Raw genomic sequence first — 12466 nt, forward strand, 5'->3', positions numbered from 1 at the left:
TACTCAAGAGTGGCAAGCCACCAGAATCAGATGGCATCCATCCCAAGGGAAAAGGAGGAAATCAAGTGCAAAACAGAGGAGAAACTGGCATGGATGTGCAACATAAACTTAACTGCAATTCTTCTCAAACACTGCAAAAAGATTTAACATGCTGGCTACCTTGAGGAAAGGGACCAAAAGTCTAAGATCCGTATATCCATCTTCATCTGAGCTATTCTGAAGTGAAGCCAATTGTTTCACTTTGCAGATGAAACAAAGTGAGAGTAACAAGGAAGTAGTTAAGTTGGATACAAACATTTAATCTTTGATTTCAGCTGATTGCTATATTTAAAATATTTTGCAGGATAATGAGAATAATCGTGTTATATAAACTTTTTTTTTTTTTTTTAAATACTATAGGGGTATTTTTTTTAGATCTTCCACCTATTCCACTCTGGTCTGTCGCAGGAAATCAGACAAAAAAAAATGACACACTTCATTAAACACATGTCAAACAAAAAAACCAAAACAATGAAAGTGGTTTTGATTAACATTGCACAAATAATATAATTCGCATGTTAAGAATATAGGTGTTTTAGCTTGATTGTAAACATAAAATTATACATCTCTAACCTTGGGCTGAACCAGTTACAAACTGGTCTACAGCTTATATACACTGAGCTTTTTTAATGCCTAAAGTACTTGATAAGGCACATAAAAGGGTATCAGAGTACTGCAACAGCTTCATATAAGGAAATGCTTTACTGAGAGTAAAGAATCTTTTAAACATATTTAATAGATGTCATTAATTGGATAACAGTCCAGTTTTACTCACTTTAATAGCCATGCAACAACATGCTTAGGATACTGTTTCTCTAAATTAACAGATAGTTCATTCTGTTGTAGTGATTATCACTTGATTCCCGATATAGGCAAAACCTCAGAGACAGGCGTTATAAGAATTTTATAAATAAACAGCTAAAAACTATGCATTTGTAAATAATTACACCATAGCAAACAGAGGCAAAGATCAATATTGTTGTTAGGGGGTGGTGTTATTTTACATTAACCAGTCTTCCGGAGTACAACACACTAAATTGTTTTTTGGTGGTATCACTAGATGATTTATCTTTACCAAATGAAAGAAATTATTTGAGCCTCGGGCACTGTGAACAAAGTGATGTATGAGTCACTGTAGATAGTTACAGTGCTGGAACTGAGGCAGAACAGTCTTAAAGCTCCTTTTAGGAAAGGAGATCTTTAAAGCACTGTACGCTCCCTTGACAGTTTCACAAAAAAACATGCTCAAAGCTGCTCCTAGCTTACAGTTCTACCAACCGGATATGGGCCCTGTCCACATCTAGTGCGATTGCCCCTAAAGGGTTCTACAGGTTTAGCTAGACACTTCACCCAGCGAAGGGCATGGCCTATCCTTTCCAGAGTTTTCACAAGCAAAAATGATTAAAATGAAGCAAAAATCACGAAAGTGACAGAACTCAACTGTTCATACCCCCAAGATACGTTTGGTGAATAAGAGGTGACATAAAAAGCAAAAGTACGACATAAAAAGAGGAAGTATGCAAACTGTGTGTTGGTAAAGTTAGCAGATAAAACAACATGTTTCCTGAGAGTAACACGGCACCAGTTACACAGAAGGAAACAACAAAGATGCAACAAAGGTCAGGTTAGAGTCAGTATCACCACGTTTCTCCAAAAGCTGCAAATAGGATCTGAGGGAGGACAGAGAGGAGGAGGAGGAAAGAGAGGAAGAAAGAGAAAAAAGATAACTAGAGATTTCACTATGCTACTAAAAACCACAGAATGGCAGACATGAGTTTCTTCAGCTTGATCCTTGAGATACCATTTCATATATCATTATTTACTGACTGCTAGCAGCCAGGGGCAGGGGAAGATGATCAACCCACATCACACCGCAGTAATTATGCGTGCACTGAGAAAAACCGCATAAGCATCTTAAAGTACATATGCATCTACATAAGCACTCAGTAATAATAACTAGACGTTACGCTTATGCAAAAGATAATTGGACATATATGCATCCAAATATGAATGAAAATGAAGACTGACTGGGTCACGTGTGGGAAAAATTCCAGATTTATTTCCGTATACATGACACTATACCTCTGAGGGCATTATGGATTTTCCTTGTATGAAATAACTATGATTATTCTACAGCAAGAAGCTAGCTGGACTGAATGAGAGGCCCAGAGGCCAAGTCAACTGTCAGTAGAGTTGGTGCAGTTCACTTGAGCTACTTCCTGTACAGAACATTCCCTCTCTTCTTACAGCCATCCAAAAATTTGTCACTGAAGTTCTGTAGTTCGGATTTTTGAAAACTTTACAGGAGATGTTTGAAACGAAGCTGTGATACCTTAGGCTACTGCTGAACCCATGCTGTGATCCCCAAAACAATTTTTTTGCTAAATATTTTAGGGGCATTACATGACTTCAGTAGTCAAGAAATAAAGACAAAGGCTGTTTTTCCATACAGTAGTTCTGCATACTTACTGTATTGAGTGCATTAAGCGTAGTGTCATCACGGGAGGCTGCAACGCAACCATCTTCTGTAGAGCCTCCATCACACATGCCTGCAAAAGCTGCCATGCTCCTTTATAGTTTGAGGAGGAAAAAAAAAGTTTAAATGCTTCAACCTGTTTGATGCACACATGCAATATACAAACAGTATATTTACACCATAAATCACAGATTTCAGGGCCTTGCAATACTGCAGAAACAAGTAAAATGAGGCACCACACAAACATTGCCATTTATTATGCAAACCTAAGTCACCCGAATAATAATTCGGGCTTAAAAAACAATTTAGGTGAATTGTATCAACTAAAAAAATCTGCACTGAAGTAGGAGCAAAGCCTGATCAGCATTATGGCGGAGATTACCTGCCTACATGATGACAGTCTTGCCAGAGACAGCACCCCAGTCATTATATTTTTTCATTTCATTGTGTTAGAAAACTTTTTGTCTGCAGATTCCCCACAACCCTAATGTCTTGCAAATCAGAAGCAATTTATTTACTCACATTCCAAAGTGTTATGAGGCCCACTAATGTAGACACCTGACATTTATCTGATTAACCTACCAGGCATACCAGACATCTGCAAATGAAATGCAAACTATAGCTCATTAAAGAAAAATATTTAGTCCTTGAAGGAATCCCACACTATCAGGGTTAATCCACTCATAGCAGTTACCCTTGTCACACAATACACATTCAGTGCTTTTACTACTGTGCTAGCATACGCTATGGGCTTTGTGTTTTAAATCCCAAAGTAATAGCCAGTGGAGATACTCTGTGTTGGCCTGACACCATCAAACTAGAAAAATAATTTAAAAAAAAAAAAAAAAGGAGGTTGGGGGGGGGAGGGAAGAGAACACAAAGGAGTGACCATACCCAACCACACATACACAGCAACCCATTTTTCCACTAGAGCATTCTGAAGACACTGGGACTACCCTGGCTGTAATTACCTTGCTGCCCTAAGGTACATGAGCAAGTCACAGTCATTGACTCCTGGCATCCACACAAGTTCCTCATGCTGCGTCACGGTGTCACCATCCGGGGAAGGAAACGGCTGCAGATCAGGAAGCTTAGCCTAAAAAAAGAGTATGCAAGAGTATGCACAAGTGCTGTTAATGATGGTCAAAGTTTCAACTCCCTGGGATAATATCATCTCACTGATGGAAGATACTTGGCAACAGCTGGTGAAGTGATTTGATCCAAGTTTCAGAAGTTTATGGGAAACTGGGTAGTCAAACCCAGATCTAATCACTTCATCCAAGCACTCCTCCCTTTAAAAGGATAATTCATTTTCTGACCATTACACACACCGTTAGCACCATCTCTCAGTCCACCAGTATCCAAGCCCTTCTGTATATATACATGCCAACCATAATCATCTCACTAGAAGCAAGACAGCTTAGAACTAAACCATTTCGTACTGCATATGTAGTCCTCCATTATATAAATCAAACACTGTGGGGCAGTTCACCCTCAAAGAGGCAAACAGTTTTCACCTGTCAGAAGGATGCTGTTACAACTCCTGGGTGACAGGATAACACATACTGATTCAACACACCGCTATGAAAGGCGGCAAGAAAGTGGCCACCTCAGGAGACGCGTTCCACATCAATTCCTCAGTAAAAAACCCACGCATTTTACATTAAGTTTACAAAGAAGTCCTCAGTAAATTATTAAAACCCTAAAGTGAACCAAAGAAATTTCCTGAAAGCAAGAGCGCTCGGTGAAAGGAACTTTGCCACTAAACGAGTATCAAATTGTATCTAGAGACCTAATTAGCATCTTTAGTCACCTACTGCAATAGGATGAGATAGCTGAGAGCCTCTTCAGAAACAGCTTTTAAGCCCTATAATTACCTCTTATACTTACAACACTAAACATATGTGAGAGGCAACATTTATACATAACCAGTAATTACAAGTCACAGGTTCGGATGTCTTATGTTCTGCTCTTTAATCTGCACTTTATTTTACTTCTTCCCTGGGAAAACCTGTACGTCACTGAACTCCTCTTCTGGAGGAGGAGAGGCAAGCACTCTCATCAAGAGATGAGAAATCTCGTCAGGAAAGAATCAAGAGGAAATCTCATCAAGATGAGATTTCTGTAAGAGCTAGGCATATGCTAGCTCCTTCCAGTGACCAAGGTGCTTTCACAAACTAACATACATCCTTCTGTATCTCAGGAACATGCTTAGTTACTGGAGTTACTCCTAAGAACACTGCCTCCAGACATCAATTTATTAGAAGAAAGTTCTCATAGGAGATCATTTAGCAGAGACCCACTAACTACTCTCCTCCTTCTATGCATGAGAACTTTAGAACAAGCACATTTCCAAAAAACACTTATCTGCACGTGCGCCCATAGTTGCTATTATGATATAAGCAGTGGTTTGAGGTATTCGTACTCAGTGCAACAACAAAACAACAGTCCTCCACTCCGTACAGCATGTCCAACTTGAGGAAAAGGAAGGTAACAGCCATTCTTCAGAACTCAAAATCAGGATCTCGGGGTTTTGTTTTTGCATCTGCTATGAAACTTTATGCTCAGAAAGGTGGGCAGAGAGAAACAAATCCATACGTTGAGTTAACAAAGCTCAGCAAAATTTTAGAAGAGGATGTTTTCACACTTTCCACAGACTGAATCAGACTACAAAGGAAAGCGATCTTCAATCCTCCTGCCTTGGCCAAAATCTAGGAATAGCCCTCTCTCCTAAGATTATACCTTACGTTAATTAACAAGATGAGAATATACCCTCTTAGCAAGGATACCTGTCAGGAACGTGGATGCTCAGCAGGTGATTGGGAAGAACAACAGAAGTTTAAAATGTTGAGCAAAAGTTAGAAGTGCTCTAATTTAGCGGGCCGCCGTTGTACCTAATTTTTTCCATTCATAAATGTATCTGGTAATTATACCTTACAGCACAAGTGACTAATACTTGCCAAAATATTAGATGAGAATCTAAGATGAAAGTTGCTTTGGAGGTACCATTTATAGTACTTGTATTATGACAAATGAAAAGAATCATCCAGGTTTAATTACTGAGAACTTTTTTCTTTAAATACAAAACATCCTCAAGGACGTTACGCAAATGACATAAATGTTTATTCTCCCCAGTTGCTTAACAAGATTCAGAAATTCATCACTTGGACCCAACAAACCTATCACTTAGGACAAAGTCAATCCTACACGTAGAGGAAGGCACTCAGTTACTAGGGACAGACCTGGCCTCATTTGTCAGAGGCAGCTGTATGTTAATGCTCTTTAAGAGCAGATTATTTTCAATGCTCATGAAGGACTTCTCCCAAATAAATTAGGACCAACGTCCCAAACATCTAGAGTCCTAACCTCATTCTGCCAGTGAATTCATTCCAAATATATATATATTTTTTAAACTTCTCACAGCCAACAAGCCATAAAACTGAGGCTTCTCTATCTTTAAAATCTAAACTTATCCTGTCTTTACAGGATCAGAAGGTAAAAAGAAAATCTACATAAAAAACAAAAAATACAAGTGGAAAATACAAGTAAGATACTTTAACTATAAAGTTACCTCCGTAGAGCATGGACGTAAGAGATATTTTAATAATGCTCCAAAATTACAGTGCCTCCCAGTTAAAGAGAATTTTAACTGTGCTTCATATCAAAATGATGCAAAGGAAAAGGGAGAGGATCAGCTAATGCCTTGCCCAAGAGAAGGAGACAGTCTGATAGTGCTCTTAGCACACAGCAACAGAGGAAGGCGGTATTCAGACAGAGGTCAGTCCCCAGCAGCTGCCAAAACTGCTCAAATTATAAACACTACTTTCATTTTAAGACTATTGAATGACTAAATGCACAACGGCCCCAATGACTCGTGCGGTGAAGTACCACAGTTACTCAAGCTCACTTTAACATACAAAAATTAGAAGAGAGCATGCACAAGTGTAAACATGGGCCAACTAGGACATGCAAAGTCTCAAACATGACACCAGACAGGCAACCATGAAAGGGAAAGCAAACTTACAGCTAATCCTGTATTAATGACAGCCATATTAACAGATACTCTTAAAAGCCCTGTATCCTCCCTTAAAGCATATGAACGTATATGTGTGCCCTGAACAGATCAAGTGGCTAGAAACATGCCCTTCGGATATTAAAATACAAACAAAATCCCTTACCTGATGACTGGGTCCAACTCTGATTTCACCTTGGGTACTGTTTAGCCTCCTAGCATGAAAAAAAGAAGGCAAAGAGTAAGAATTATGATTAATGACATTTAGGATAATATTCTGCACGATTCACCATTGCATTGCTAATGCAAATGGAAGAGAAGCAAAAATGCATTAAAAAAATAAACATATATATACACACACACACACACAAAATGAAGAATATAACAGCACACACTGCAAATGCCCAGAGGCCTATGGGACACATGGAGCTTTTGGTCAAGCAGTTTAAATCAAGAGGAGGATAATTCCCTAGTACAAACTGTCCTCACAGCAGCAAGAAGGCATCAGGCAGCTGATATTAGGACATGCATCTACCTCCTTTTTGAATGTTTAGATCCCATGCAACACAGTTCGATGCAACACTGACTTCTAATCAAGATCCTTTACAAGTCTCTACAGTCCTCCAAGGCTTTGAACTGCTCTATGCTTCAGTTAGGCCAACTCAAAACCCTGCTATGCAGAGAAACACCTTCCAGCAGGCATATGACTTTTACTAGCGCTATATTCTATTCAATGCCTGTTTCAACACTAAACCTAAAAATAACACAGTCCACATGCTAAGCACTATCCTGAAGATCAATACAAGGGAAATATCACCTTGCCTTATGAACACCTTTGTGGTGATTTTCAATCTGAAAGAGAAAATTTTAAATAAAAATGTTTGGGGTATTAATTTCTGAAGGACATAGAACCTCGAGTTACCAGAATCCACAAAAATGATTATTCTTCTTCCAGAGTTTCATTATGAAACAACAGTCAAGTGATTTTGGATCGCTCACCCAAAACTAACTAGCTTTCATTTTAAGAAGTTAAATGAATTATTACTGCTGTGATTCATTTGCTAAGATCACAGATAGCGTCACAGAAGCATCGAAAAAATCCAAAAGCAAGAAAACATGCCCTGTAATAGTTGGTCAAAAGGAAGCAGAAGTGAATTGGATTCATTTCAGCCAAAGAGGGCCTCCCTTCTGCATATCAGACTCAGCCCTCCAATTCTTCAGCTACGTTGAAAAGACATTTATATGAAAAACTAAAGAGCCCCAAAGCTGTTCTCCATGTAGCAAAGATTACACTCTGAAGAGTTTTGCATCGATTGCACCATTGGAGTCACTGAAACATCACGTCCCAGGGTAGGAAACTCTACCCCTTCTTTTACGCTGCAACGGAGGAACCCTGGCGATAACACAACTTAAAGATATGCCGGTATAAACCAGTATAACACATCTGAAATAACAGCAGTTAGTTTTTTCAGAAGTTAACAACAAAACTAACTTTAGGTTAACAAAACCACATCTTGATCACTAACAAGTCTTTTGATTCTTTTTCTTTGTAAAATATGTTACAACATCAGCAGCAAAAAGGCACGGACCAACAAAAGCATTTACTGGAAAAACTGATTTTCCAAGGGCTACAACTTAACACATGGGGCCTGATTTTAGCGGAGACCATATCAAAGGAAATTCAATACTCTGAAGATAAATTTTTTTCCCTATAAATTGTGCTTAAACACATAGATATCTTTTATTTATATGCTATACGGTACATAAAACGGTCCACAAAATTCATAGCCACCATTTTAAATAAAGACAAACTTTTGAATTAAACACTTCAATAACTGCAGGACATTTAAGTGAGTCTCAGCCACTGGCGAGAAAGTGCTCACACATATCCATAAACCTAACAGATAACTGTCTTCAATTTGGCAACAGCAAACTTGAATTCATCTTGCAAGTTGCTGTTGCAGGAATAGTGACATCCATTTACAAGCAAGCTGCTGCCTTGCAGGGTTTCTTATGATCACTGTCAGCACAGCGGGGTGAATAAGTAACGAAGAGAAATAATTTCCTTTAAACCATAAAAATTAAAATCAAGACTGTAACTGCTAGCCCTGCACTAAACCAACAGACAACTCGGCCTGTCAAGGATATCCCTAGAAGTCACAAAGGCTACTCCTGAACTCATCGCAGGCTTTCTGAGGTGGTCATTTGCACTTTTATAAACATTCAACCTCCAATTTCAAAGTACGTTGCAAACTTGTAATAAACTAAACTTCACCTCACCGATAACTCCGAAAATTTAATGCATCACTGTTGCACAAGGGGGGAAACGACATCCACCGACACTGAAAGGACTTCATCCAAGAGAACGCAACAGGAGGACCTGTCAGACCGGAATAAAAACGGGTTTTGCAAAAACCCGACCCTTACGTCCTGATGGCTAAACAAGGCCGCCTTCCTAGTAAGCAGATCCGCACTAAACGGTACGTGCCAAAAGTCTCCTGAAAAGAATGAGAACGCGTCAAAACGTTTTCTCTTCTAATGGATACTTCCGCAAGATACGACTGGACACCCTCCTCGTTTCCAGGTTATGAAAGAAATGACTGAACTAGAAAACAAGTCTGATGTTTCCAAAGTTGAAACGAAATCCTATGATACGTTTTTCAGCCATGAGGAGTCACAATTTTTCCCGGTGGAAGGAAGGGGAAAGCGGCCACAGAAAACACGGACGGCTCTTGCTTCGTTCCCAGAGCTCGTTGTAAAGCCAGCATCTCCACCAGTTCAGAGCACGCCAAACCCGAAACGTGTCCGCGCGGCGGCCGCCAGGCAGAACGCTTCACACGCCAGCCAAAGGCTGCACTAACAGATTTTGCACCTAAAGAGAAAATTAAGCTTTTTTGTTTCATTGGGTTTTTTTTTTTTTAAGTAGAAAAAAATACTCCCAGAGAGCTGGAGTAACGGCTGCCCTAGCTAACCTCGCTTCCCTCCACAGCCTTCGTTTGACAGGTTCGGACAGTGAGAAAAACACACTTATAACCACTCTTCGTTCCAGAGTGCCCTTCTGCCCCACGGCTCACTGTCCTGAAAGAGGGCTAGCAAGAACCTCTCCGTAGGGCCTCAGAAGACCACTGCAAAGACGTTCAACCACGACTGCGAACATGCACTTGCCTCAGCATATCAGTGCCAGGGAGCAGAGGGCGCTCAGAGCCTCAGCTGGTTCAGCAAAGTGCGTGCTAGCAGCCAGGAGAAATAAAAGCATTTTTGCATCTCACGATGACATCACGGAGCGGTCGTTTTTCCTTGCATCAAAACAGGACGCGCTAAGGTATTATAAAGCTGGAAAATTCTTAGCAGTTGGCTGGGAAACAGTTTTTTTTTCCTCTAATAAGCCCCCAAAACTATAGGCCTGCATCCGAACAGAAACGTGTAGAACCAGAAGTAGAATCAAAGCTTGAAAAGAAAAGGGACTGTATCCCTCATGGGAAGGGTCATACGTCCCAGTGGTTAAAACATTACCCGCTTATTTTAGCCTCTAAATATATTGTTTCAAGTACTCAGGTAAAGAATATAATCCTCTACAGCTTTTGCTGTACTGCAAAACTATCAAAGACCCTCAGAATTAGCAGGTTCAGCTGAAAAGCCCAGAATCTTATTTCGATGACCAAGCCCCAAGAGTCCTAGTGCTGCCTACGCAAAACAGAAAGGAGACGAGAGACAGTTCAACCAAGAAAAAAAATTATTTTTCAGATTCACATTCTCTTCAGATTTTCCATTAAAAAGTTGCACGAGGCAATAAAAGTTTTATGAGCCAATAATGTTTTCATATTGTTAAAAAAATATGCTTATACAAACCTAGCTAATTCTGCACTAAAGTAAATATTAATCTTTTCATGACTGTTAAGTAAAACAAACAGCAGTCAAAATATTCCCCAGCTCCTGAGTTCGCTTGCATCACACTGTATGAATAATAAAACATTTTATTTAAGAATCAAAAATGCACATGCTGCAGCGTCCTATAAGTAATTGCAAAGATGGGAGCAAAGTTCTGCATATGACTTATGCTCTTAACCACGCGTTAGCAGGAGGGGTAGCTGGGGAGAGCCAACAAGGCTCTTACTCCTCGCATGAAAACAGCATGGCCTGAGAGAAATATTTCTCTGCGCCTTTTCATCGCTCGTTTACCTTTCCCTGATTACACGCCCGCCCCAAAGGTAAGGACTGGGCTGACGAAATAACGTCGCTGCTGCGCAGCAGGTATTTGTTCAAGGGGCAGAAACTCTTTCAGGCGGCACTGCATCACGCTTCAGAGCCACAGAGCTGATTACTCTGCAAGGGCACACAGTCCGTCCAACACTTTTCAAGACGGCTTCCACCTCCCCAGGAACAGGCTGCAAACGGAAAGAAAATTCCTGCTCTGGAAACTAAAACGCACTGTCGGCTTCTAAGCTAAATTATATTGGCGGAGAGCAATTACAATAATAATGGTAAGGCGTCCTGGTGTTTATTCTAGGGGAAAGGGAAAAAAGAGGACCCAACACTGAATATGAAACCTGACACAAAAGACACTGATGTAACAATGCAGTATCCATAGCAACAACAACTTAATATTTCAGTCCTCTTCAGCTGCAGCGGATTAAATATAATGACAAGATGTTCCCTTTGAAAAGTAACCCGTTGCCACGGCAACGTTGTATTCGGCGAAGTAAACAGGGGCTGGTCAGAAAGGAGATGGAAGCCTGTGACTGAATATCAAAAAGGCAAGAAGTCTCCGTAGCAGAGCAGGGCAAAACACGGGCGCGCTCTAATCCGAGAGGGGCTCGTTCCCAGCAGCGCGGAGAGGAGCGAGGACGTTCAGCTCAGTAAAGCTCGGTCCTTTCAATGCTAAAGCAGCGGGGGAGGCTGGAGGTTCAAGACCAAAAGCAGCACCGCTGCGAGTAAGCGGTTCAGACGACGACGAGGAAGCACAAGCTTTAGTTGACAGGACTGAAACATGGCAACAGAAGAACCGCAGTGATTAGAGAGTTTCAGCTGCAATGAAGTTCACCCGCTCAGCTTTGAGGACAAGCTCAGGATCAGGACTTGCAACCCCAATCGCTATTATCGTATTGCCAGAACCTTACGGGACTCGAGGCTGGAAGAGCAGCAGAAGTCAGAGTCTGGAGGCACCCGCAGAAGGCAGCTGCAGACGTGCGCGTGCCGTCTTTCTGCACTGCCCTACCGTTGACGCGAGCCCGAGTGAGCTCTTCACGCAGCACCTGTAGTGAAGGCTCTCCGCTGGGAAGCCGGCTTCTCAAAGCAACTAGGCGGTGCGCTTATTTAAACAGGCTTTTGAGGTCAGGGGATCACATCTACGAGGAATGATCTTAGAAATCGTGATCCTGCTTCTTTCATGTTTTCCTTTTTACTGCCAAAGTCCAGCAAGAAACATGCTATGCAGAAATTGCACATTTTTTTATACCGACTTACGTGCCTAAGATAAGACGTGAAGAAGGTGGCACCATAACAGTATCCTATTCAACCAACTATGTTCATCAGCTCATTTCACCCAAAAAGGGATACAAAGGTTTGATTTTGTTCTGCCGTGGTTACCACGCACGGCACTGCCACTGGCTCTCTGAACACTGCTACTAGCCGGCAACAGCTCAAAACCACAAAAATAACTGGTGCTACTATTCAGTTTTTAAAAACCCTGCATATACAGGACAGCGTTTTGTGCCACCTATTCAACCACCCTTTTGCATAATCCTTCCTGATTCTGTATATTGAGAATCAGGATTGCGTACAGATACACAATCTGTAATTAAACTAGATGGATGCTTCTGTAGGAAAAGGCTCAATCCCCCAGCTACAAATTGACTCTCCATCTTTCTGGTCCTCTCTGGAGCTCTCTGTAAAGAGAGTCCATAGCATCAAGGCAAACTTGATGGTGCAAAAGTATTTTC

At 40.9% G+C, this 12466-nt stretch overlaps 1 protein-coding gene across 10 annotated transcripts in view; it reads right to left on the reverse strand.

The window, feature by feature from the left end:
* The window catches only part of RERE (arginine-glutamic acid dipeptide repeats), a 253914-nt gene that overhangs the window by 98190 nt on the left and 143258 nt on the right, over positions 1–12466 (reverse strand). For all 10 annotated transcript variants that reach the window (XM_068915489.1, XM_068915491.1, XM_068915495.1 and 7 more), the window contains 3 exons: positions 6694–6742; positions 3487–3611; positions 2509–2608 (listed from right to left, as the gene is read on the reverse strand). In XM_068915489.1, coding sequence (XP_068771590.1) covers positions 2509–2608; positions 3487–3611; positions 6694–6742 — 274 coding nt within the window. The remainder of the gene's footprint in view (positions 1–2508; positions 2609–3486; positions 3612–6693; positions 6743–12466) is intronic.

Source organism: Struthio camelus, chromosome 21 (assembly GCF_040807025.1).
Source record: "Struthio camelus isolate bStrCam1 chromosome 21, bStrCam1.hap1, whole genome shotgun sequence".
Taxonomy (NCBI): domain Eukaryota; kingdom Metazoa; phylum Chordata; class Aves; order Struthioniformes; family Struthionidae; genus Struthio; species Struthio camelus.